The sequence below is a fragment of the Aphelocoma coerulescens genome, chromosome 2 (genome assembly GCF_041296385.1).
Source record: "Aphelocoma coerulescens isolate FSJ_1873_10779 chromosome 2, UR_Acoe_1.0, whole genome shotgun sequence".
In the NCBI taxonomy this organism is placed as follows: Eukaryota; Metazoa; Chordata; class Aves; order Passeriformes; family Corvidae; genus Aphelocoma; species Aphelocoma coerulescens.
In genome coordinates this window covers 17,957,894-17,981,143 of record NC_091015.1, presented here as the reverse complement: position 1 = coordinate 17,981,143, position 23,250 = coordinate 17,957,894, and the positions used below count along the sequence as shown (strand labels likewise).

The window sequence follows — 23,250 nt, the reverse complement described above, 5'->3', positions numbered from 1 at the left end:
TCCAGCTAGGCATCACTGATTATTTAATTCTGCAAAAAATAAATTGCTTTCCCTTGAATGTGTTGGGCTGTGGTGCAAAGGGACCTTCCTCTGTGATACCAAACGTCTCAATCCCTCTGACTGGAGGAGATGTGATCCTTGGTCTTGATTCAGTGAAGACTTGAACATAACACTTGACATTATATTTATCTGTTAGTCCTTCTAGATTTGTATTCATGAATTTGGATTCACTAAAGATGTCTCAGAACTTGTATACATAGTTTATATACATGCAAGACTGCTTCTCATTTTTTTTCTTCCTCAGCACAGTTGAGTAATAGTGCTTCTTCCATTTTTTTCTCCAGTATAAGCTGGAATTGGCTATATTCCTGAATGCCTCAGAATTCATTAAATAATGGAATGGTAGTTTTCCAAGCCAGCATGAAACGAAATAACTTGTGTACATGTGTACACAAAAAGAAAATGCTGAGATATTTGTTGTTAACATTAAAGTATACTTTTAGATCTTGGGATAACAACATTGTCTGTCCCAGGGTGATGGGTAATGCCAGGAGAAGAAACAGGTTTTGTGTCAGGGACGGAATGCATTGGGACAGTACAGTGGTTATTCCAAGATCATCCCTTGATAGTAAATGGTGGTGGTGGTTTGGTTTTACTTTTTTTTTTTTCCCCACTGTTTTTGTTGTTGTTGTTGATTTTTTTTTTTATTTAAGGGGATATTAAAATGATTGATTGTTATCCCTTTTGCTCCAATTTTTTTGGATGGGAGAGGGAAACAAACCCTTCTGCAGTTCCTCACTGAAAATCTCTCAGGAAACCCTGAGAGGTTGGAGTATCTCCAAATCGCTTGATACAGTGTTTGGGTTTGTGCAATGTAATGGTGAGTTTGTAAAATCTTGTGGACTATGTGTTTCTTTGAAACAGGGTAGCTTTTGTATTTGTCACCATATAGGTTCTTTCCCTGTATCTCTTCCTTCTGCCTGTAGCATTATGCAACTTTTTACTCTAGGCCCCAAATTGCCTAAAATATAAGTCATAAGTCACGTGTGTGTGTGTGAGTTTCTTTTTCTTTTCTCTTTTTTTTCCTTTTTTTTTTTTTTTCTGTTCATGCAGTATAGACTAAATCAGTTTTTAGATCTTATGAAATGCAGTGGAAACTGTTACTTTTCTGCATCCCTTCTTTGAGTGTGGTGACACATGAAGTGGTGCCTTTGTAGAATTTGGTAGGAGTTTGGTTGAGAGCCACAGGATGGTTAAGATTGACAGGGATCTCAGGAGTCCGTCTTGTACAACCTCCCAGTTCTAGCAGGCCCGCCTAAAGATGGTTGTCCAGGCGACTTTTGAGCATCTCCAAGGATGGAGATTCCAGGGCCTCTCTGGATACCCTGTGCTCAGTCAGTATTGCTAAAAAATATGTGGACTCCTTTGAGATGGAGTTTTAGAGGAGTGTTTAAAATCTTTGCGATTGGCGATGAGTATTTGATGAAAGATGCAATTTAAACCAAATTAAACCCACTACAACCGAAAACTTCTGGGGTTTGCTTATTGCTAAGATGCTTTATACAGCTTTATGCTGCTCAAACTCACAAAAGCTGGCATTTTATTCTTCAGCTTGCCTACCTGGTGCTTCCCTTTCATTCAGTTTTCTTGTGGTCTCTATCCCAAAAGAGTATGAGCACAAAAATCATTTATATCCTAATTTCCTTTACAAGGATGGAGAAAGAAGCCCTGCTTGGACTACTGACTAAAGGATCCCTTAACTCTGGAAGAATGAAACTTAATCATGTCAGATTTGGGAGTTCTGAACCACAAATATCCCCACATTCTCCTGCTCTTTTCCTGGTGCAGCTGACGCTGGTGGGTGCCCCATCTATTCTGTTCCTGAGTCTGGATATGCAGTTCAAACAGACCTTTCCCTAGCTGGAGTCACAAGTCTCAGAGAAGATCTGGAAAACAAAATACATGTTTATCAATTAATTTGCCATTTGTGTTGTTCACTATGTGGCTAATGTTACTGGCCTATTCTGTACTTTCTTTAGAATACATTGAAACTATATTGCACAAATTCAGTTTTGTTGCATTGCTCCGGTATCATGTACAGCAGAGTAGGGAAGACTACTTATAGTTAAGCATTTACTAATTGTTTTAAAAACTAATTGTATATAGCTTTTTGACCTAGGAAGGTTTTTGTAAGTGAAACACAGCAATACTTTTTTTCCTCATAATTGACTCACTATATTCTGTTTAAACCAGTTTTTTTTCTCGCCATATTGCATAAAATAGAGTAATAGAAGGCTCTCTACAAGCATGCCAGAGCTCAGCTTCATGTTTTTGGTCATTGGGAAGCCAATGGAGAAAAGCAACAAGGTTGTCTTGGCATCATGTAAAAGAGAACATGGACTGTCAAGATAGTTAGGACTGAATATTGCTTTAGTAATGACAAGTCCTACCTTGGAAACAGCATTCTGTCTGGCAAAAGTCTACATTCTGTGATTAGGAAATATGTTCTATCCTTTATTGCTATGACTTTGTATGGGGATTATTTGGAAAGGTTTGCTGGAAGAATTTTCTTAAAGTTATTTGTCTTCATGTTGAAATCCATAAGGATGGATTATACCTATTTGTTACGCAGGCATGGAGTATGTAATTAGAACTTTGGCTGAACATGTATTATGCATTTAGTGAGCAAATGCTTTCCATTGTTATGTTTGTTCGAGTAAACCACATTTCAGTATGGATAATCCTCTTTTAACATAATTAGAACATGGAGCTAATACTAAAACATCTTCAGTTTAAAGACAAATGGGATAGTAATAGTATGCTACTGAAGTATCACCAAAGAAATATTGAAGGAGTCGTGCTATAAGCATGACTACAAGATTTCTGTATTTCATCCTGGCCCATTTCTTTCATTCTTGTGTGTGGTGCTATAGTAATTATGAAGGCTTTAATTGCCTAAGGGCTTGCCAGCTTGCGTTTGCCAACTATGCTGAAATCCTGGCCAAAATCTTCAAAATCATGCAGTAAGCTGCAGTTGGCTCAGAATGGTGGATATAAATAGATGATATGGTGCTGAATTACAATTCATTATTGAAATTCAGCTAGTATCTAACAAATAGCCATAAAAAGGCAACATTTTTTCCCTAATAAGGGCTTTTAAAAGAACGCAGTATTTTTTTTTTTTTATTTAGCAAAGTTAATATTTATCACAACATCGTAAGATCTAGTTCTTAGTTTAGTGACTCTTTCCAAACAAAAATCTTTTTCTGTTCTTGAAAAGAGTTGTGGTCTACTATCTAGTTGGTTTCCGGTATGAACAGTTCATTATTTTATTTTGGGGCGAGGTAAAATTTGGATGAACACAGTGCATTTTATACATAAGTTGCTTTTCAAACATCTTGCTTCAGAAATTGCACTGAAGAACTGCAGTGCTTAACTGATAGTATTTTCAAAATGATTTGCGTTGCCTCTTCCCAATAATAAGGAAAATTTGTGCCAGATTTGAAAATGGGAAGATACAAAGGCTTATTCATGGAATCAATTTTAACTAATCTGTGTGTGGCTCCCAAACAGTACCTTCCAGAGGCTAGAACAACATCAAAGTCCAATGGCATGACATGTTATGGAAAGTATGGAAAGAACTCATGGGATAAATCAGTCTGGAAGGGACCTCATAAAGTCTCTAGAGTGGCCTCCAGCAGACAGCAGGGGCAGCTGTGGTGTCAGAACAGGTTGCTTAGGGCTTGATTCAGTCTTGTCTGTGCAGGCTCCATCCGTTTTCATATCCCTGAGGACAGCCTGTGCTGCTGCTTGACTCTCCTCACAGTGAAAATGGCTTTATGGATTATGGGTTTCTCCAACCTGTATGCTTGGTGTGTGCATCTGTGTTAGATCTTGACTCAGTTTTTTGTGTTGCCTGTCAGGTGGTTTTGCAGTTTGATTTTTAGAAGAAGGGGATCAGTTCCCTGATTTAAGTGTTTCACCTATGTGCTTGGGCTGTTTCCTTTGCACACAGAGAAGTTGGGTGCCTTAGAAGCCGAGCGAAAATGCACTTCTTGGGGCAGGAGGTGCAGAGAGTGAGGAAATGCTGCATGTGTTATATTTGATATCCTGTCTCCATGGAGCTTAGGCATATGAGGCCATGCCAAGTATTGGGTGTGCTAGAAGTTCAAAGTCTAGCATTTGCAAAGTGTTATGTGGGGCCAAGACCAGGACCTAGTTCCTGAAGCTTTGTCTGTTTGTGTTGTGCAGCTAGAAAAGCTGTTTAATTGACTTATCTCTGCTCCTCTGAAACACGAGACCTGAGTATGAATACTTCAGGGCATTTTAGGTAATAGGCAAACAGGTTAGTTTGAAGCACTTTCAGCAGTGTTTCAAGTTACCTCGTACATTCTGCTTTCAAACTAGCAGTTCTTCCCTGGTAGGTTCTTCTAAGATGTACTAGGTAATTCTGTGAGTGGTAATTTGAGGAATTCAAATTACTTCAGCCCCAAGTTAGCACTTCCAGCATCACCTGGCAGGAAAGTGAGAAAAACATTCAGCAATTCCTCAGCCTAAGTAAGTCTAAACCCACTTGTCCTGTACCCTGGCATTGTAACTTGCTGAGGTCTGTTTATGTGTTTCCTATTAAAACTCTGCATCTGGATGAACAAACCAACATCCTTGGGGGCAAGAAAGCATAAAGCTATTTTCTTTCTTTTCAAGTGATGGCAGTGCTGGGAAAAATGGACCTGAGCTAGAGTTCACTGTCTGCAGATGCAGTTTCTCAGGCTTTATCTGTGTTACTGTGAAGTGTAACTGCTGGTGTATTCACTAAAGGTATTAGTGACGGATATATCAGCTGTCAGCATGCTAATAAGCATCATTAACTATCCTCAAAGCAGCTAAATGACACAGCTGTTGAAAAGGCAGGAGTTGCACTCTAGCCTCCTGTCTGAGCTCCTCTTTAGGCCCTAATGGATGGAGCTTACTGGGGGAAAACCTGAGGGCAGAAGCTTGGAGGCAGGTGAGTCTGTGTGAGAGATTCCTCCTTTTGATGTTTGCTTTAATGTTTACAGAGCACCAGCATGCACTGGAATTGTTTGACTAGAGTTACTGTTTTTGTGTCTAACGACCCATAATTGCACTAACATCCAAAAATCTCCAAATGATGCGGTGAGGCCACTCTGCCTTCCTTGGTTACTTGTAGGTGCAGATTTACCGGTAGCTTGACCTTTTCATTTTTTACTGTTTTCAAGGTGTTGTCTTGCTTATCTAAATGTTACTAATTGTCTTTGTAAACCAAGTGTCTCCATGGATAGCTATCCTATTACTGTACTTCTGTTATTTTGTAATGTGAGTCTTGTAACCAATTCTTTTATGGGATTCTCTTTATGGCCTCTGGCACAGAGCTTGGTCTCTGGATTGCTCAATAAAGACCAGGCCTCTGAATGCTTTCTATCATTCACAAAAAATCAGACCATTCACTAGCATCCAGCACAGCAATAAATGATTTTCAATTTTTAAATTTTTTTTGCCTATGAAGGAGAAAATCCCCCTCGCGTTTGCAGGAGGACTGAGGAAAGAAACGGGGCACTCTGAGGTTAAATGGAAGGAGATCTGGGGCACAGCGAGGAGCCGTTCAGCATCGTCTGCCCCTTAAACTCGGGACTCGTGTGCTGAGGAGGGATGGGAGCGGCGGGCGTTGCCGCAGCTCTCCGCAGGAGGGAGCGCGGTGGCTCCGCGGTGGCTCCGCGCCGGCCGGCGGGGCTGCTCTGCCCGGGCCCGCTGCGCACCCTGGGCGGAGCAGGGCAGGGCTTGTCCTCGCCGGGACGTCTGCGGCTCAGCCCTGCTGTTCGCCGGGGCTGGAGCATCAATGCTATTTTATGTGTCCAGTTTTAAAGGTTACGTGGGGCGTTGTGTGCAGGGCGAGAACAAGAGTCTCTTTCTTCTGCAGGCTGCCGACTTCGAGAGCTGCTGGCAACTTTTAACGAGTGATAAAGTTGTACTTCTCCCTACTCGTTTTATTTTTATGGCTGACATTTTAAAAATTCTGAACAAATATCTGCAAAGGGCACCAAATAAGCTGAAAATTATTAAGATTCAAAGATATGAAGTGCAGCGATGAAAATATTTAAACCACAATTTTGTTTATTCTTTCCTTTCTTTGGTGGATTAAGCTAGTCAGTGAAAATCTGTCTCAAGTTCTATTGCCCACCCCCTCAAAGAGAACCTCATTTTGCCATGCAGCACTACTGGACACAGTTGTTATAACAATGGCATTTCTTTGTGATTCTGTACTAAGCTGAATTTTAAGGATTCTTGGTTTTCTCCCCATCTTCGCATTCTGTCACTACAAGGATTTCATTTCTCAAATGCTCAAAGAAACCCAAACACAGTATGACCAAAGAATATCAATAATACCTATTTATCAACTGCTTTAAAACATAGCTATTGTTTTAAAATCAAAGTTCACCAGAAATACATAGCAAATCAGGTGCTCCAGCCAGTCATGCTAGTTCCTTAGGTGCAAAGCACCCTTTGAATTGAGACACACAGAAGTCCTCCTGACCCTCAGTTTACTGATGTTCAGAACCATGTTTCTCAGCGTTTTAAGATTTGCACATATTTTTTCCTGGGTTATTTTTTCCACATCTTACATTTGCTCTAGAAGAAGAAATGCAATGGTAGTGATAAAAAATACAGACACTTTTTCCTTTTGAGGCTATACAATGGTATTTGACACACAGAATTAAAGCATAAAGGTATTCAGACAGACTGTCACTACATTGCAGCCACTTCTCAGATTCAGTACTTTATTATAGACCTGTATGTAAAGGATATATTTGTGAGATTTGACATGTCCAGTAACTTCTAGCATGATGTGTAGCAACTTGAGCCCAAACCCCATCTTCACACCTTCATCTCCTTACTCACTTTGGAAAGATGCAGACATTAGACATACTGTCCTTTTTGATATAAACCAACCCAAGTACATGAACAAATTAATAATGTAGGAGAAAAATAACTGAGGCATAAAACCTAAAACTTTGAGGCTAGTTATTCTGTGGATGAATATCACATGAAACATTCAAATATAGCTAAGTTAGTTATTTATTGTAACCAGGCAGAGCTGAAATACTGTGACTATACCAGTTCACCAACTGTCAGGTACTAAATCGGAACTGATTAAATGTGTAATTAATTTAGTTCATGCACTGATTGTGAAGAATTTCAAACTAATATGTGTGTACTAATAAAGTTGCATTTTTGCATTGCAGCAAGCATGAGCAGAACTTTTTATTTGTCATCCTGGTCCCCCGATTTTGTTTTACACAGCTGAGTAACTGTAAAACTGAGCCTTTCTGTCATGTGGAAGCAACAAGAAAAATGTTTGTAGTCTCCTAAATAGCTTTGTTTGTCCTAAAGGCAAACCATATAGTCAAACCATAATTTTCTTCCATGGTTAAATATTAAATGACGGAAATTTGCTTGTTGATTGTTGAGAATTGTTGATACAACATTTGGGGTTTGGTGATTTGCTTAGTTATTGATTTATTCTCCAAAAGAACTTTTTATGTTTCCATGGTCCAAAGGACAACTGTAGCAAACCAGTGACTGATGGAACTGATGCTTTATAGCTGCTTTTAGTTTTGAATTTTGGGATTAATACTAGCAGTTCTCAGGAATAGAATTAACACTTAGCTTCTTTCTGTAATAATACTTACCTGCTTTTTCTAGCTCAAGAAAGGTGCCATGCTGGACAAGCAATGCTGAGTGCTAAGTGAGGGATGTACTGTGCACATCTTCCTCTTGCAGCTCTTCCAGCAGAAGAATCAGGAAGTTTTGATAGTAGCACTACAGAATGATTGGAAAACAGGAGGCTGTAGAATTCAGTAGCTTCTGTTAACTGTGAGAGTTTTCTTTTCTTGTGCATAGGGTAACATGACCTACTAATGTGACCATTAACTTAACAGGGTAGTGCAAGTTGCTTTGTGAAGTGGGGCAGGAAGGTGAAAGCAACAAGTTGGTAGCTAATGGTCAGAAATTGGAGGGTGTCACAATAGAAGTACTCTTCTAAACCTTGTTATTTCTTTTCCTGTAGTTGGCTACTATCAGAAAAAAGTGGGCTAATAAATCGTAAAGTTTGGTATGTTGCAACCTGCCTTGAGTTTTACACAGTGGCAGTTCCAGAGCAGTTACACCGCTGACTTCTGTTGCTGTCTCCCTCCAATTCTGTTGGTGTTTTAGCTCTGTAGTATAGAAAATAATCTTTCATTCATATTTTGTCATCAGCTTTGGTTCCTCTTTGTCTCCTGACACCCATGTGCAAGAATATTTGTAGAAGAACTTGCTTAATAGTTTCAGAACCCATTTTTACAAACAACCTGCACCTTTATTTCCTTTAGGAATTCCTTTCAGGTGCAGTGTTTATCATACAAGTTTGCCTGTGGCTGAGTATGCACATCCTTCATTGCATATATCTTTATCTGCACTGTAAGGGAGGCTTGGTGAGCATTGGCAGTACTGCTTTTAGAAAGAACAAATGGCCTGTAGATGCAGAGCCTGTGAGATGGAATAGTATCACCTTGTGCTTGATGAAAGCTTATTTTGAAGAAATGCTGTCCATAAGACATGCTTCTGCTATACCATTCAGTCTCTTACTAAAGGGGTTTTGGTTTTTTTTTAATATAATCCTCTTCCCCGCCTCCGTCCCATCCCCTTCCAGTTTCCATCATGAGCATGTTCAAAGGAGTTGTTGTTGGTGCTAAATGGGACAAAAAGCCGAGCAGGAAGTCTGGGACTGGTGCCGTGCTTTGCGCTCCCTTCTGACTATGAAATGAGTGAAGCATCCACGCTGTCTCCCATTGCTTTATGGTTTGTTTTTTTTAACATTGATACAGTTTTAGCTCTTAATCTGGGATCTTGTGATACCAGAGAGAGTAGCTGGTGTGATACAAGGGTCTTGAGCTCCATTGCTTTTATGCAACACATCTGTTTCATATACTTGATTTTATTAGCAGTGGTGTTACAGGTGTCAGGCTTTCAGCATTAATTTCTTTTAACTGTACCATGAAGTATTGTTTGTTAAACAGTACTTCATGTTTCTTTTCAAAAATTATGTTTATTATCAAACATAGTAGTTGAGTTATAAGTAGAAACCAAAATGGTGGCAAGAAACATAAACATTTCTCACCTTTGGGGATGATGAAAGAAATTACCTTTTAATAACAGTGTTTTACTATAATGAGTAAAGGTGAAATGTGAAGATGGTTTGTGGGCTCAAGATGCTAAACATCATGCTAGGAACTACTAGAACACATCAAATCTCACAAACATAGCCTCTACATCCTGGTTCATAATAAAATACTGAACCTGAGCGGCTGCAATGTAGGGACAATCTGTCTGAATACCTCTATGCTTTAGTTCATGTCAAGTATTGTGGTGTAGCCTCAAAAGGAAAAAGTGCCTATATTCTTACATTGCTGCTGTTGCCTTTCTTGTTCTACAGAAAATGTAAGAGATGACAAAAATAAACTGTGGGTCAGGTGGACTTGTGTGCATCTGAAATTGAATGGTGCATTGCACTTAAGGAACCAGCATGACTGACTGGAGCACTGCATCACCTCTCTGTTTCTGGTGTATTACAGCTGGTGAGGGGTCAGTAGCTCTGACCGAGGAAGCTGTGACCGGTCTGGAGAGATGGTCCCAAAAGGAATCGCCTTCCCGAGGCCTGGTGTCTTCCCTCAGCTGCTGCCTAGGAGGGCCAGTGCAGAAGCTGTCAGCTCTTTAGTGATTGTCAGCTTGTGATTCCAGCTCAGCTCTGCAGGGCAGCCTCCAGGCCAGAGCAGGGAGAGACGAGAGGCCCGTGTGGCTGTTCCGCACGAGGCAGCTTTATTAGTCCGTACTCCGGAAAAGGGGAGCCAGGGACGAGAGCTCTCTCTCCCACAGGGGCAGGGGGCTGGCTTTATAGGGATATAGGGGATGGGTGCCAGGGGGTAAGGGCCAATGGGTTACAAGGGATCTCCATAGGGTCTCCTAGAGGATTCTGGGTCTGACTTTTCTCGCTGTGACTAAAGAAGTGGTTGCCTTTCCAGAGACTCCTGCTGGCCGATTATGCAATCTCAGCAGACATCCCTCCAGGGCAGGGGCTGGCCATACCCCACACTGGTGAACTTTGAGTTTGAAACCATAGCAATGTCTTAAAGCAGTTGATAAATAGCTGTTATTGATGTACTTCCGACATAATGTGTTTGGGTTTCATTGAGCATTTGAGAAATGAAATCCTTGTAGTGACAGAATGCAAAAATGGGGAGAAAACCAAGAATCCTTAGAATTCAGTTTAATATAGAATCATGACTAAAGAAATGCCATTGTTATAAATACTGTATCCAACAGTGTTGTATGGCAAAATGAAGCTGTTTGAATTTCTTAATTGAATTTTCATATGTAGCATATTTGGATTCTTCCCACACATAAGCTTAGTTCATTTTCCTGCATGCTGTAAGATTAAAACAGGGCAACCTTAGGGTTTGGGATTTTTTTACTTTTAATTATTAAGGTGTTGTGAACAGATTGATTTCCACACCACCACCACTTCCTCTTTTGTGTTGTTTATGAGAGAAGTGTGCACCTTTAAATTCTATTCCTTATATGTGCTAAAGCCTTTAAAATACATTGCTGAAGTGTTTAACTGTTTAGCACAGTTTATTATATTCACATACGTGCAGTTCTGTCATCCCTTAGTTACTCTGCCTTGTCCACTGTGGTATTTTAGTAGTCTTTTTTGAGTTCTTGGGTTTTTGTCTGGAGTTTACAACTGTACAGGATGGACTTTTCAGTCAGTCATTACTGGTGTGTTTCTTGAAGTGACAATTACTATGTAACGTTTTCACTTTCTGAGAGGTGTAGATCTGGATGCAAACAAGAAACAGGATTTATACTGTCTGTCTACATTTATAAAAGTACTCTTTAGCTGTGAATGGAGATGACTGAAGCACAGCCAGGAAAACTTTATCTGATATTTGGATGATTGCCATAAATAGAATTCAGCTAACACATGCCTTTGTCTGTTGTTGAAAATCAACTTTAAAAGGATTAATTTCTCAACCCTACCCTGCTGGGAAGAATCCTGAATATTAAAAACTTTTCTGAAGGTTAGTGGAACACTGCATAACTGGTTTTTGTTCAGCTGTGAATTGCTCTTTAATAGTAGCACTTTTGGTACTAAGAGCTGTGTTTTAAAAAATTCAAGAAACAACTTTGAGTTCTAATTTTTATTTTTAAGTACAAGAAATAATGATATTACAGTTATGATACAATTTTAATGACTTTTCTGGTTAATAATATATTCCTGATAATCTTTAAAATAGAAGCGTCTGTCTTTCAGCAAATTCTTCTATCTTCACTAGCATTCTACAGTGTGCATTTCAGTGTTGTTACATTTGCAGGTAAGATTTGGATTTTACACTCTCCAGTGCTGCATCATCAATAAATGTTCAGATCCTCTGCTGATTCTTCAGCAGAGCTGTGCCAACATGAAATTTTTGATCATGAAGTTTTCTAGTGCAGGTAGAAACATGGCATCTGCCTTCCACTATGTGCTCATGAATTGTCTTGATTTAGAGTTTTCTTCTTTTGTCTGAAGCCAGAGGAAACTGGAAGGGAGATTTCTGTTTGGCTGTGTAAAGCATTCCTGTACATGCTGCAGCTTCTTTGAAAACTTGCCACTGCTCCTGTAGCATCAACACAGCTCTGGTGCTGATAATAACAGGGGCACTGGAGGGAAGACTTGCTTCCAGTCTTTTACTGCTTTACCATCTGCAGGTACTTTGAATTAGTGTGGCAAATAGAGGGAGGGTATAGCACTTTGTTTCCACTGTCCTCTCTTTAGTGGTGCTACTCAAATGAAAACATTTGATGAATATTAGGAAGGCTACCAGTTGTCTTGGTGACATACTTTGATTTGAGAGCTGTGTGAAAATTAGTGGTCCAGATAGTGCTGGGAAACTTACTCTGAATATGTTAATGTCAATAGGAACAGAGGGAAGCAGTCTTTGTGTATTTGTCAATTAATCACATTATTTTGATATGTATACGTGAAGACATCAAATAAAAGCATTCTTTTAGTAAGTCTTTCCTGGCAGATTGAGCACTGGGTAAGACAAATTCAATTGTGCCCTGCTGACAGCAGGCTGAGGAGTCTAGCCATTCTTCTATGACTCAGTTTCTGCATTTTCTAGGAGTAGTCAGACTGACAACTTTCTACAAAGTTTTAAGGTGTCTCCATCAAGACTCATATAGCGTATGGTGCCCTTTTGGTCACTTTCCCCAAGGGTAGGTTTTTCTTGCTCTTTGGCTTTTGCCATGGTTAAATGGTTAAATTTCTATGGTTAAGTGGGACTCGGCAGAGTTAGGTTTGTGGTTGGAGTCAACGACCACAAAGGTCTTTTCCAACCTAAATGATTCTATCCTGAAGAATTTTAAAGAGTAACAGAGACTGAAACCATATGAATTAATAATAGCATTATGACTTATCTGATTGCTGAAAACAGTTATTTTCTTGGCTACATTACTGATTTCAAGGTACCATAGCTAAATGCAGATGTTCTTGTTCACTGTAGCTAATGTACCACTTGTGTGTGTGTGCCTTGCTCATCTGTCTGGGCTGCATCTGAAATGATGTCAAAGGTGCAGAGGTGTGTGAGAAACACCATTTGGATGCTTTCATATATCCAAAATGGAAGCTGTTCTGCTCTATATTGAAATGAGTTCCATTAGGAGGAATTCATTTCAAGCGAAAAGTATGTTAAGAGCTACTTCTGCTTACAAAAGCGCACATCAGAGCTGAAGAGACTTGGAAGGATTTCAAATCTCCTTGTGCTTTTGCATTAAATGAATGATTTCTGGTGTTTCTATTCCTCTGCCCTTGCTCCATTGCTACTGTGTCTTTTTTTGCCATTTTCCATCATACTGCCGGTTTGTCCCCGGAAGAGACCTTGAGCCTTCCTGTATGGGTGACTTAAGGTGTGCTCTGTGTTCTGTTCAGTTCTGTGTCTGCAGGCACCATCTCTGCTTGGTCCATGGTTAGGAAGTGTAAGCAGGCTCTTCCCAGTTTACATTGAATTATGCAGTTCAGTTAGCTATGTTTTAGATAGCTCACTGAAGCATAACTTTCCCCTCAGCAGAGCCCTCTTCTCACAGGGCAGCTCTCTGACCTGCCTCTTGTATATGTGGTGACAGACTTTTGTGTCATTTGCGCCTTGAGGGAATTCTTGTGCTTTATGGAAGGGGAAGCAAAGAGGGCAAAACACACTTCTACAAATTTTTGGGTTTTTTTACCCTGCTTAGTGTGGTGGTGGAGAGGAATCTTCTCCAGGTCCCAAATATTTTTTGGACAACAGGCCCAAATGAAAATCCTGTTCTGGTGCCAGGAAGAGCACGGCTGAGATATGTGGAGGCTTGGTTAGCACCCCAGCCCCACAGCTCTGGGGCAGGATCTGCCAGCCTCTCTGCATGGCCACCATGGTCAAACTCTTGTACCTTCCAGGGTTTTCCATGAAGGATGGTTTGTTCCCTTCTTGGAGACTTAATCTGAGTCTTGAAGATGCATGTGAACTAGTAGGGCAAGAGTGAAAAGCAAAATGTGAGTCTTGAAAGACTGGGACAGCTCGGGTTTTCTGAGATGTATAAAGAAGCTTTAACATTTCTAATTTAATTTTAATTGTTAATCTCTTTATTTGCCATTAAATTAATCTTCAGCTATTCTATTTTATGTTGTTAATTTCCTTTCTTTTCTTTTTATATTTATGTCCTATGCATTAACAGTGTTATTCATTCAAAGGGTATGGCTATCAAACAAAATGAACAAATAATCAGATGGTTCAGAAACCTTTTTTTAAATTATTATTTTTAGGAAATAAGCAGTTAATAGTTTAAAGTAAGATGGTAAGAAAGAATTGAACAACCCATTTCTCTTTGGTTTGGTCTACATTAACTCCTTCATGTTGCTTGCTATAGCTCTCATCTGCTGCCTGCAACACCTTCCCATTCCAAAGTTAACTGTTTCTTTCGTCTTGTGAGCAGCAGAGATCATGGTGAGGCCATTTGGAGAGCAAGTCAAGATCTCTGAAGTCAGTTTGTGGAAGGCTGCTTAAGCTGCTGCCACTGGAGATTGAATGTTACTCTGTCCGTCCCATGCCTGAGAGTGAATAGGTGATGCAGTTCTTGTAATGCATAACTTCTCTGCTTGAAAGTTGAAATTGAGTCCATGTTTATACATTTGAATGATTCAAATTTAAAAATAAGAGTAATTATCTGTAGTGACACACTAAATAAACTGCATTTTTCTCTCTTCAGAAACACTTTTCCTCTGGAGAATTCAGCAGCAGCAGTATAAGACAGTTGCTCTTTTCAGAATATAGGATTTCTTTCCTGGCCCTGAACTTTTATCTTGCTGAAACAAATATTTTACGATTAAGAAGACTTGGTCACATCTGGTACATCTTAAAGAGGGTTGCTTTTCCAGGAATAGCATGCAAACATGAAATCAGAATCACAAGCAGATGTTTGCTAATACGGCCATAGATAACCTTTCGGTTTCATGTTTAATTTTTATAAATAACCATCTGTAAAGAATGCAGATTAATAGAGAACAGAGATAATTTCTGTCAGCATTAATATGTTAACTGCGCTGTGTTGCTGATGTTGTATTTATTACTGTAAAATAGCATTATTTATTATACAAAATTGTCAGCTGCTGGTTACACAAAAAGAGACATTGTTGTCATTGCTCTTTTACAACCTGGAAATGTTTGCTTTTCTTTAAAGAACACAGGATGATCACCTGCGTCAACAAGACTGCTAATTTTGGCTTAATTCTTTCATCCATTGATAAATTACTTGTCAGAATGTTGTGGAATAGAGAGAATTTCTGGCTTTTTGTTTGCCTTTACATTTTTAGTGAGCTTGGCATGGCTCTTGCAGTTGGGCTGGTAAAAGTGAGGTATTTGCTCCCTTGACTGCTGGCCTCAAAGAAGCATATTTTGGCCTATTAAAACAAAATCTGTTTCATAACGCAGACCAGTAGCCTCTTATTCTTCTCTTATAATATTCTCCTTTTAACTTACTTAAATTAGTTTTGGATAGTTCAGTGTACAGATGCAGCTGAAAGGTCTCCCTGTCACTGCTGCAGCAGGAGACAAAGGCGTAAACTATGCTGCCACTGCCGCTGCTCTTCTAGAAGGGTCCTTGTCACAGTGGGACCTTAATTGGTGGCAAAATGTATTCAGATGCCATCATGGGGAAGGCATGACATAGGACAATGTCAGAAGTGTCCCTTAGCAGTAAGAGCTGGATGCTCCAAGCATGAGGCAACTGCCATCTACTTTCTGCTGAGGTACCCAGTACGTCGTGTCTTTAGGGCAGCTCTTGGTGTTGTGGGAGTTCAGGATGGGGGTGACTACTCGTGAATCTGAAAAATTATTGTTGGCAGAGTCATGTTTGGGGAGGAATGCAAGTTACCAAATCTGCTTACTCAGAGGATGAACCTTGTGAGGGAGAGGGGTGAAGTTCATTGGTGTGGTGCTGCCCAGTTTGTGCCACTTGCAGGACCCTGCCAACCCCCTCCCTCCCCTGGCTCCAGAGAGCAGTGCAGGGCCAGTCAGCAATTGGGCTGGTGGAGAAGGGTGAGATGGGGTAAGTGCCAAAACAGGTTAATGTGAGTAAACAATCAACCTGTAGAAGGTGTCTGTTTGGTGCTTTTTGGGGGTGTGTTTATTTTTTGTTTTTAATTTTAGAAACTTTGAAACTTCTCACTTGATGATAATATTGGCATTCCTCAGAAACAGAGATGCACATGAGTATAGCAAGTACATCTCAGCATCCAAATTTGCAGATGACGTAAAAGAACTGTTTGGGAAAGATAGCACAGCACTGAGAATTCATTAGAGCATTGCTTGCATTATAGTTGAAATACCTTCAAAGAGAAACTAACAATTGAAATAAGTTCAGAAGCAGAAGAGCCTTGCAGGCATTAGGGAAGGGGTGGGTAGAAGCTTATGTGCTAGCAAAATTTCTCCAGCTAGAATATTATTTTACATTCCTGTTCTGTAGTTTGCTCCCTTGGTAATTTGCAAATGGAAAATAAAATTTAGAATTATAGCTGATTAGATATTGTGAGCTCTCAACAAAGCATGTTTGTGTTCTGTATGCAATTATTACAGAGTTGCTGGGTACAACTTGGTAGATGAATCTGAGTTATCTTTTGTGTTCAAGCAATTTAGTCTCTTCTGTTGTGTATGAAGAACGAACTATGTTCTCCTCCAACTACAGCACTCTTTAAATAAAGGATATTTTATGTTATTTTTTAAACCAGTAATTATTTTTCAGTTTTATAGTGAAAATTAACCTAATTTAATCAAGTATAGCCTGTACAAAAGATTTTGATTTTGCCAGTAGTGATTATATAGACTGCATTCAGGTTCAAATAAGCAGTATTGCTATTCTCAATTCTGAAGATATAAACCCAGCTACTCTCTCTGGCTCCTTTTCTTTCTCCTGGCTCCCTTATTTGTATGTGTTCAAGTACTTTGGCCCTTTCAATCCTAGATGTGAATCTGTGATTCTTGCTAACAGATTGTCTGGGCTTGTTCTGAAAAATGCCACTTATGCATCTTGATGTGGGGACAATACTGGAGCATTTTGCCAGTGCCATGTTCTTTTGATGGGAAACTGGGGCCAGGAGAGGCAGAGGCACTGGGATTCTGCCTTTTGCTTTCTCTTGGGGTAGTTTGAAGCTCACTAATGGGGCCAACCATTTGCAGATGTGACCAATGATTCCCCACTGTTAAGCAGGGTTCTTAAAACTACTTTTGTTTTGAAATTTTGAGAGAGCATAGGCTGTGTTTATCAGACTACAAGGCTTTGTGAATATGAAATGTTGTCTTTAAGATTGAGAAATATGTTAAACCACATAGATGCAAATTAAAGGGTAAATTGCATAATTATATCTCAGCCTTTCAGTAGATCCACATTAAGTGTTTGCTGTACTTTTAACAACAGTCATTATTTCAGGATATTGTCACATTGAACCTAAATCACATTAATGGCATTGATAATCTTTAAACTCCTATTGTTCTTGAGTGACAGAAGTAATGTTACTGTTCTTTTTTATTTTCGTGCTTCTAGATAAATTTTTTTATTTGAAATGACTAGAACTAACAAATGGATGAAGCTTGGAAATGGATATTGGTGAAATAAAGCTGAAATAAAATTTTACAAATGCCGGGAGCTCAGTATTTCTTTGGACATATGTCAGCTTTGCCTTGTGATGAAAGGGTAGCTGATGCTTTAAGAAGTTGGATCATTTGTTTGCTAACTTGTGGCAGAGTAGTAGAGAGAAGACTCAGGTGCAAGAAGTATCACACTGATTAGGTGGATGATTGTGGTTAGATCTATTGCTAATACACTATCTAAATATTGCCTGTGCAGTGTATAATATAATCAGGTCTAAAGGGTTATACCATAAGCAGGTTCAATTAGGAATGTACAGGTTTGCAGTCTTTGGCTTGCAGAATGCACAATTGCAAGGCTACAAGCACCTCTGTGGCTACTTTTGGATTTTATTTCTGCACATGACTGGATCTTAGTGCTGTTACTCACCTGTCCAAAATGAGTGTTCCCTGTCTTCAGCCTGGATGTACCCTGCAGACATCTCTGCCTGGGGAAGGGGTGAGGGTGCAATCCACCTGGAAGCTGCCTGCAACTTTAGGGGACCAGTTGGCCCAGACTCCAGCATTTTATATCCTTTTGCAGGCCGATCTGTACCAAAGTCAATCACAGTCATCACAGCTTCCCCACCTCTGGAATGCATTCATTATGTTGACATACAGACAGCTCCTCCAGCAACTTCCACCTGGTGTTCTAATCTTAGGAAAAATCACATTGCCAATCAGAGACAACTGCAAGGGAGTGGGTGCGTGTGTGTGGGGAATAGGACTCAAAGACCTGTCTTTCCTTGCTGTCACCCAGATGCTGCCGGGCATTTCTGCTGTGTTAAGAATACTTGGTTTTGAGATCATTGCAATATTTTTCTGAAGTGAATAGCTGTTAAATTGCTCGTACTTCCAGCTTTAATTGCATTTTAACAAACAATGTTTTTGTTAGTCAGCCTCAATGATGTGTTGTTTGCAGGGTTTTCAGCTGTGGCTGTCTGTGGGAGGCTGCCACTGCTGGTTTCCAAAGGGGCTTCGGCACATTCACTCATGACTCACTTTTTTCCTGTTTTAGGTTTCCTGAAGTTCCTGTGCTGTGATGCCCCGGAATGCCTCATGGCAGAGCCACCCGGCCACCCCGCTGGAGCGTGGCACTCCCCTGTAGAGAGCTGGGTAAGTGAAACCTCATCCTCGGCCTGGAAAACGCTGCCCTCCCACATCTCCTGTCTTCACAAAACTGGTGACATGGGCTGGTCTCATCAGCCCCTTCTTGTGTGTCTTATCACGCTCTCCTGGCTTCATGTGCATTGGAGAATGGTATGCTGGGAATGCATGTGTATTTCTGACATGCTTTGAGACAGTTTCTTCTGGAGAGGTGGTCATGTGTTAGATGGATAGGGAGGATATGAAGGCAGAATTGGTAAGAGTTGGAGATGATCACTAAGATGTGAGTTGTGTCTTCATTGTCTCTTTTATATATATGTTCATAGAAGATAAGCCTTGGGGTGAGGAAGGTGGGTTAGAGGAGGTGCATCTGAAATTCCCTATTGCTCCCCTCTTTAAAAAAATTAATTTCTGGAAAACCTATTTTTTTCTGTCATGAACACTGTTGATTTCCTTCATGTGCTATGAGCCCCATCACATCTTCCATGTAGTGCTAACATTTGATAGGTGGGGCTACCTGTTAATGGAAAAATTACTATGTGGTACTCCAGTTGTATCATTTTCCTCTTGCAAAACTAAGGTGTGGTGGGTGTCTGGGACCTCCTCTTTGACCCTCTGAGGAAGACATTTGGCTGTTTCCAGGGCCTGAACTGGGCTTGGGCCTTTCTTTATGATTTTATCAGTGTATAGATCACTATGTCTGCTAGGGAATCCTGCTGAGACACAGAAAATCCTGCTTACGATTCTCATATTTGGGAATAAATCCAGATATTTGCATGTCAATATTTGTGGGTTTATGGATAGTTGTCAGGTATTAGACAGAACTGTGGACTTCTGGATCTAGATCCTTCTAATAGCCCTCAAAAACTTACGGGTCTAAGGGGAATTTCTAGGAATTAATCCAGCTGTCCAAGAGAAAGGACAAAAAAAGTACTCACTGGCATCTGATCATTTGCTTTAATTGACAGGACGGAGAGACATACCTGAAAAGAAATATTCTCTCTTGGTTTTTCTACAACAAAGAACTGTCTTGGGCAGTCTAAAACCTGAATATGCCAAGTAGAGCTGAGAAGAAATTACCCTGTTTTATGTAGATAATGCAGTCCAATGCTGGGACCAGTTCCTCAGACCTTTGGTTTAAGAAACTTGCAGATTACTGATGGACTGTTGTCTTCTGGATTTCATTTACGCTCTGATAAGAATGCATTTTGAATATCTGATTTCCCCAAGGCCAAATACTTACATTTTTGGTCTACTACTGTAGTTGCTTTAGCAAGTGCCAGCTCACTTATCCAGTGGTGGACATTCATTGTTAGTGTCTGAATTAATGGGTAGAGATTCTGCTGATTTTGAAAAACTGTCTGATTCCCAGGAAATGATCTTTCAGAGTTATGTTGTTAACTGATTATTTCCTGTCTTGTCCCATCATCTTGTTTGGGAGAAGATGATTGTGAGGAAGAGGCTTTTCTGTCTAGATGCCCACAGATTCAGAGGAAGTCTGAGCCTGCTGCCCTGCCTTCCCCTGGGGTGGAAACTATATGGGTGAGAGATCTGTCTGTATGGTCAGGGCTAATAAGTGATTTTGTTAAACAGGACCACTTTGTGATCTCGAAAACACTGTCTGTGAGCTGTTGTTCTGGTGTCTGAGGGGGGGTGCATTGGGGCAATGTCTCTGGGAGGACTTGCAGCAGTGGTGGGTGACTGCTGTTGCTGAGAAGAAATGTGAATTGTTGTGTCATCCATGTTCATGTGAAGCTGCTTGAGAAATCATTGTCAGCAGAGCACCATCAGTACATTGGTAACAATCACTTGGACTCATGACCAGGCCCTGTTCAGGCAATAAACATGTTGAGGCCTGTGGTTGCAATCTGTGCCCCTGGAGGGATTGTACTCTTATTTGCCTCTTGGGTAGATGATGTCAGCAATCTGCTCCTCTCATCTTGAGATCTGACCAGTGGAGTTACCCTGTCATCAGGTTTTGTGATGCTATTAGCTCAAATGTTTGAAGCTGTTTCTGTTCATCATGCTTTGCATTCATTTCTGGTTGTCTTGAGACAGGCTGAGTTTAAATTCACCTTACTGCTGTGTTTGTAGTTCTGAGGGACAGACTCTGAATCTCTGCAAGACACCTTCTTTGAATCTGAAGCACTTTTTTAAAGTAGGTTTAGTACTTGAAAATTACCTCCTCTTTGGGATTTTGCTTCCAGCCCAAGCTAGGAGATAGCAAAGCTTTGAAGTGGGGTCTGTGAAGGTGGTGTCTCAGTCTTTCCCTCTATGTCTGGTTAGTGACACTAACCTTTTGTATCTGCTTTACAGAAATATTTTTTCTTTTTTTTTTTTAACTCTTTCCACAGTTGATTATTCCCTTCATTAATTTTATTCAAAAGAGGGCAGATACAGTTCAGTAGAAATTTGCCTTGTGGTTATTTTTAATTGTATGAGCGGTTTCCAGTAGTAGATTTTCTGGAGATCAGTTGATTCACAACCAGCCATGACTGGCATTCACTGTGGGTTGATTCTTGTTTTTTCAAATAACTGATTTTGACCAGTTTGGTTATACCAGATGAAATAGGTTCATTTTAGGCACCCTAGTCTTCAAATGAGACTGGGTATGTGGTAGGGCAGAGCTGCAGCACAGGGAAGTTTCCCAGCCTTGTCTGAACTGGTGTGGATTCTCAGCATTGAGCTGGGGTTTTCCTCCAGCACAATACAGTGATTTTAGGAGCTGAAAGGAAGCTGCTGCAGTAGTTGGGTTAGCTAGAGTTAAAGGCTGTTGAGCAGCTTGAGCTGTATCAACCTGGCACTACTATACCTCTCCCTCCCTGGCACCACTCCTGGGCTTGTATTTGGACAACCCTATAAAAATGAGGGGGTTAGACGGAATCTTGCGATTCTTCATGACTATTTATTGTTACTTTCCTGCTGCAATGGATATTCATTACATGTATTTGGCTAGTTGCATTACATGCTCATCACTTACCAAACTTGCATGTTCAGAAAGTGCTTTTCTTTTCACTTCTGCTTTTCAAATTATTTTTTTTCTGAGTGTGGTGGGGAGTGTGTGCATGTGCTCCTGGTATCTTTTGCTTCAAATGTTCCTTCTGAGTCCTTATCTCTGCATATGTATTTATGGGCGTTTTTATTTTAAGTGCCCAAGTTGGAAATCGACTTTCCTTGATAGTGCGTCTAAGGCATTTGCACCCTGCCTTTCCTGTGCCTGTATGGATAAGCAAAACAGATGTACCTGATAAACAATTTTGACTTTCTCTCAGTCATTTAAATGAGTCAGAATTCTTTTTCATTACAGATTTTGTCTTTGCCAGTGTGTTGTTCTCAGGACTGTTTTCTCTCCTTGTTGTTTTGTTTGTCTCTGGGGTTGCGTGGTTTCTGCACTTCTCTTATGCTTTCACCTTTCTTTGAAAATCAAGGGAAACATTCTAGTTTATGGCATTTCTTTATCAGCCCTTCCCAACTTTTTACTAATTTCCTTCCTTTCTTTCTGGGATAACTGTAAATGTTGCCCATCCTGTGGTGGGATATTTGTGTCACAGATGTTCTTGTGAGGTGCTTGAATTGTATGGGGGGAAACTGCATCCTGAACAAACACTCAATTTGCTGATCTTTTAAACTTTACCTTTTTTTAAAAAAAAATTATTTTAGAAAGTACACATATGTGTGAACATCTTTATCAGTCTGGATTCCTTCTCACACCTGGTAAGTCAAGAGACTTGGCACTGAGAGCGTTTCCATATGTCTGCAACATTTTAGGTATATATATATTAAGTAAATTTTGCAAAATATTCTTCTGAAGAGTGCAACATCCTGAGAGAGGCAGATGGCCTGTAAAACCAAGTACTGCAAGAGTCTTTTCACCGTCTTCTGTGCTCCAAGATGTAGTTCTTAGGAGCTCCTGGATCCTGACATGCTGAAGAGATGAAGAGGCCCCGTGTTCCTCCTTACTTTTTCACACTGGAGCAGATTCATTTACCACTCACTGTAGCCTCAGTTCTGTAGCCCTCAGCACAGTCCTAGTACATTTTTGGTGTAATCATAAAGATGTCTATTTTAATTGGAGACTTAAATTTATCTGCTCTTTGAGACGCTAGTTCCACCCTTTCCTCCCCAAGCTGTAGAAATGTTGTGTCTTCCACTGAAATGTCAATAAGGACACTAGCTTCCATTACAGTGACCTGAGAGGCTGGGCACAGCATTTGCCATGGGCATGACTTGGGCAGTGTTAGCACAGTAAATCTATGATCCCTCATGGTGAGCCCCAGGGCACCATGCTTTAGGCAATGAGGTTTTTCCCATTTTCAAGGCAGATGCATCCACATATGAAGATGGAAACAGCCCCCAGCTTGTTGCCTGAGAAGCAGTCGTCACCCAGCTGGGTGTTGATTCCCACCATCAAGAGCTGAGGAGGTGTTATTTTCTTTCTTTCCCTTGTTTTATTCTTGAGGATTAACAGGACCTTCTCAGGAAGAGAAAAATGTTGTCTTTTAACATAGCCAATCCTCCCCTGAGGTGGTATCTTGAGGAACTGCTTGATTTCTTCATCTTTGTTCCTCATGAGCTGCAAAGGCATCTTGGACTCTGACCATCTGATTACTCCTTCCAAGAAGGATGTTTACTTTCCTCTTGAAGAGGAAACTGTGAAGAATGACACAACTATTAGTAAAAAATAAAATAATTTATTAAAAATGGAAAAATGGAAAAATTACAAAAATTAGCAAAATATAAAAATTTGGGATCCTAGTGGCTCAGGAGGTATGCCCCAGGAGCGCAGGGATTAGAGATCTTCAGGCTTAGACAGCACTGGACCTCTGATGGAAGAACTTGCAGTGCTGGGCTGACTTTTAGCTAATCCAAAAGTCAAAGGTAAAAATTATTAAAG

The 23,250-nt window shown here is 40.3% G+C and overlaps 1 protein-coding gene across 3 annotated transcripts in view; it reads left to right on the top strand.

Moving 5' to 3' along the window:
* The window catches only part of KIAA1217 (KIAA1217 ortholog), a 372,020-nt gene that overhangs the window by 3,555 nt on the left and 345,215 nt on the right, over positions 1-23,250 (top strand). For 2 of the 3 annotated variants that reach the window (XM_069006635.1, XM_069006633.1), the window contains exon 2: positions 18,268-18,365. In XM_069006635.1, the coding sequence (XP_068862736.1) occupies positions 18,302-18,365 (64 nt within the window). In that variant the 5' untranslated portion in view covers positions 18,268-18,301. Of the gene's footprint in view, positions 1-4,912; positions 5,006-18,267; positions 18,366-23,250 lie in introns of those variants that run through there. The other variant, XM_069006632.1, reaches the window with a different exon arrangement.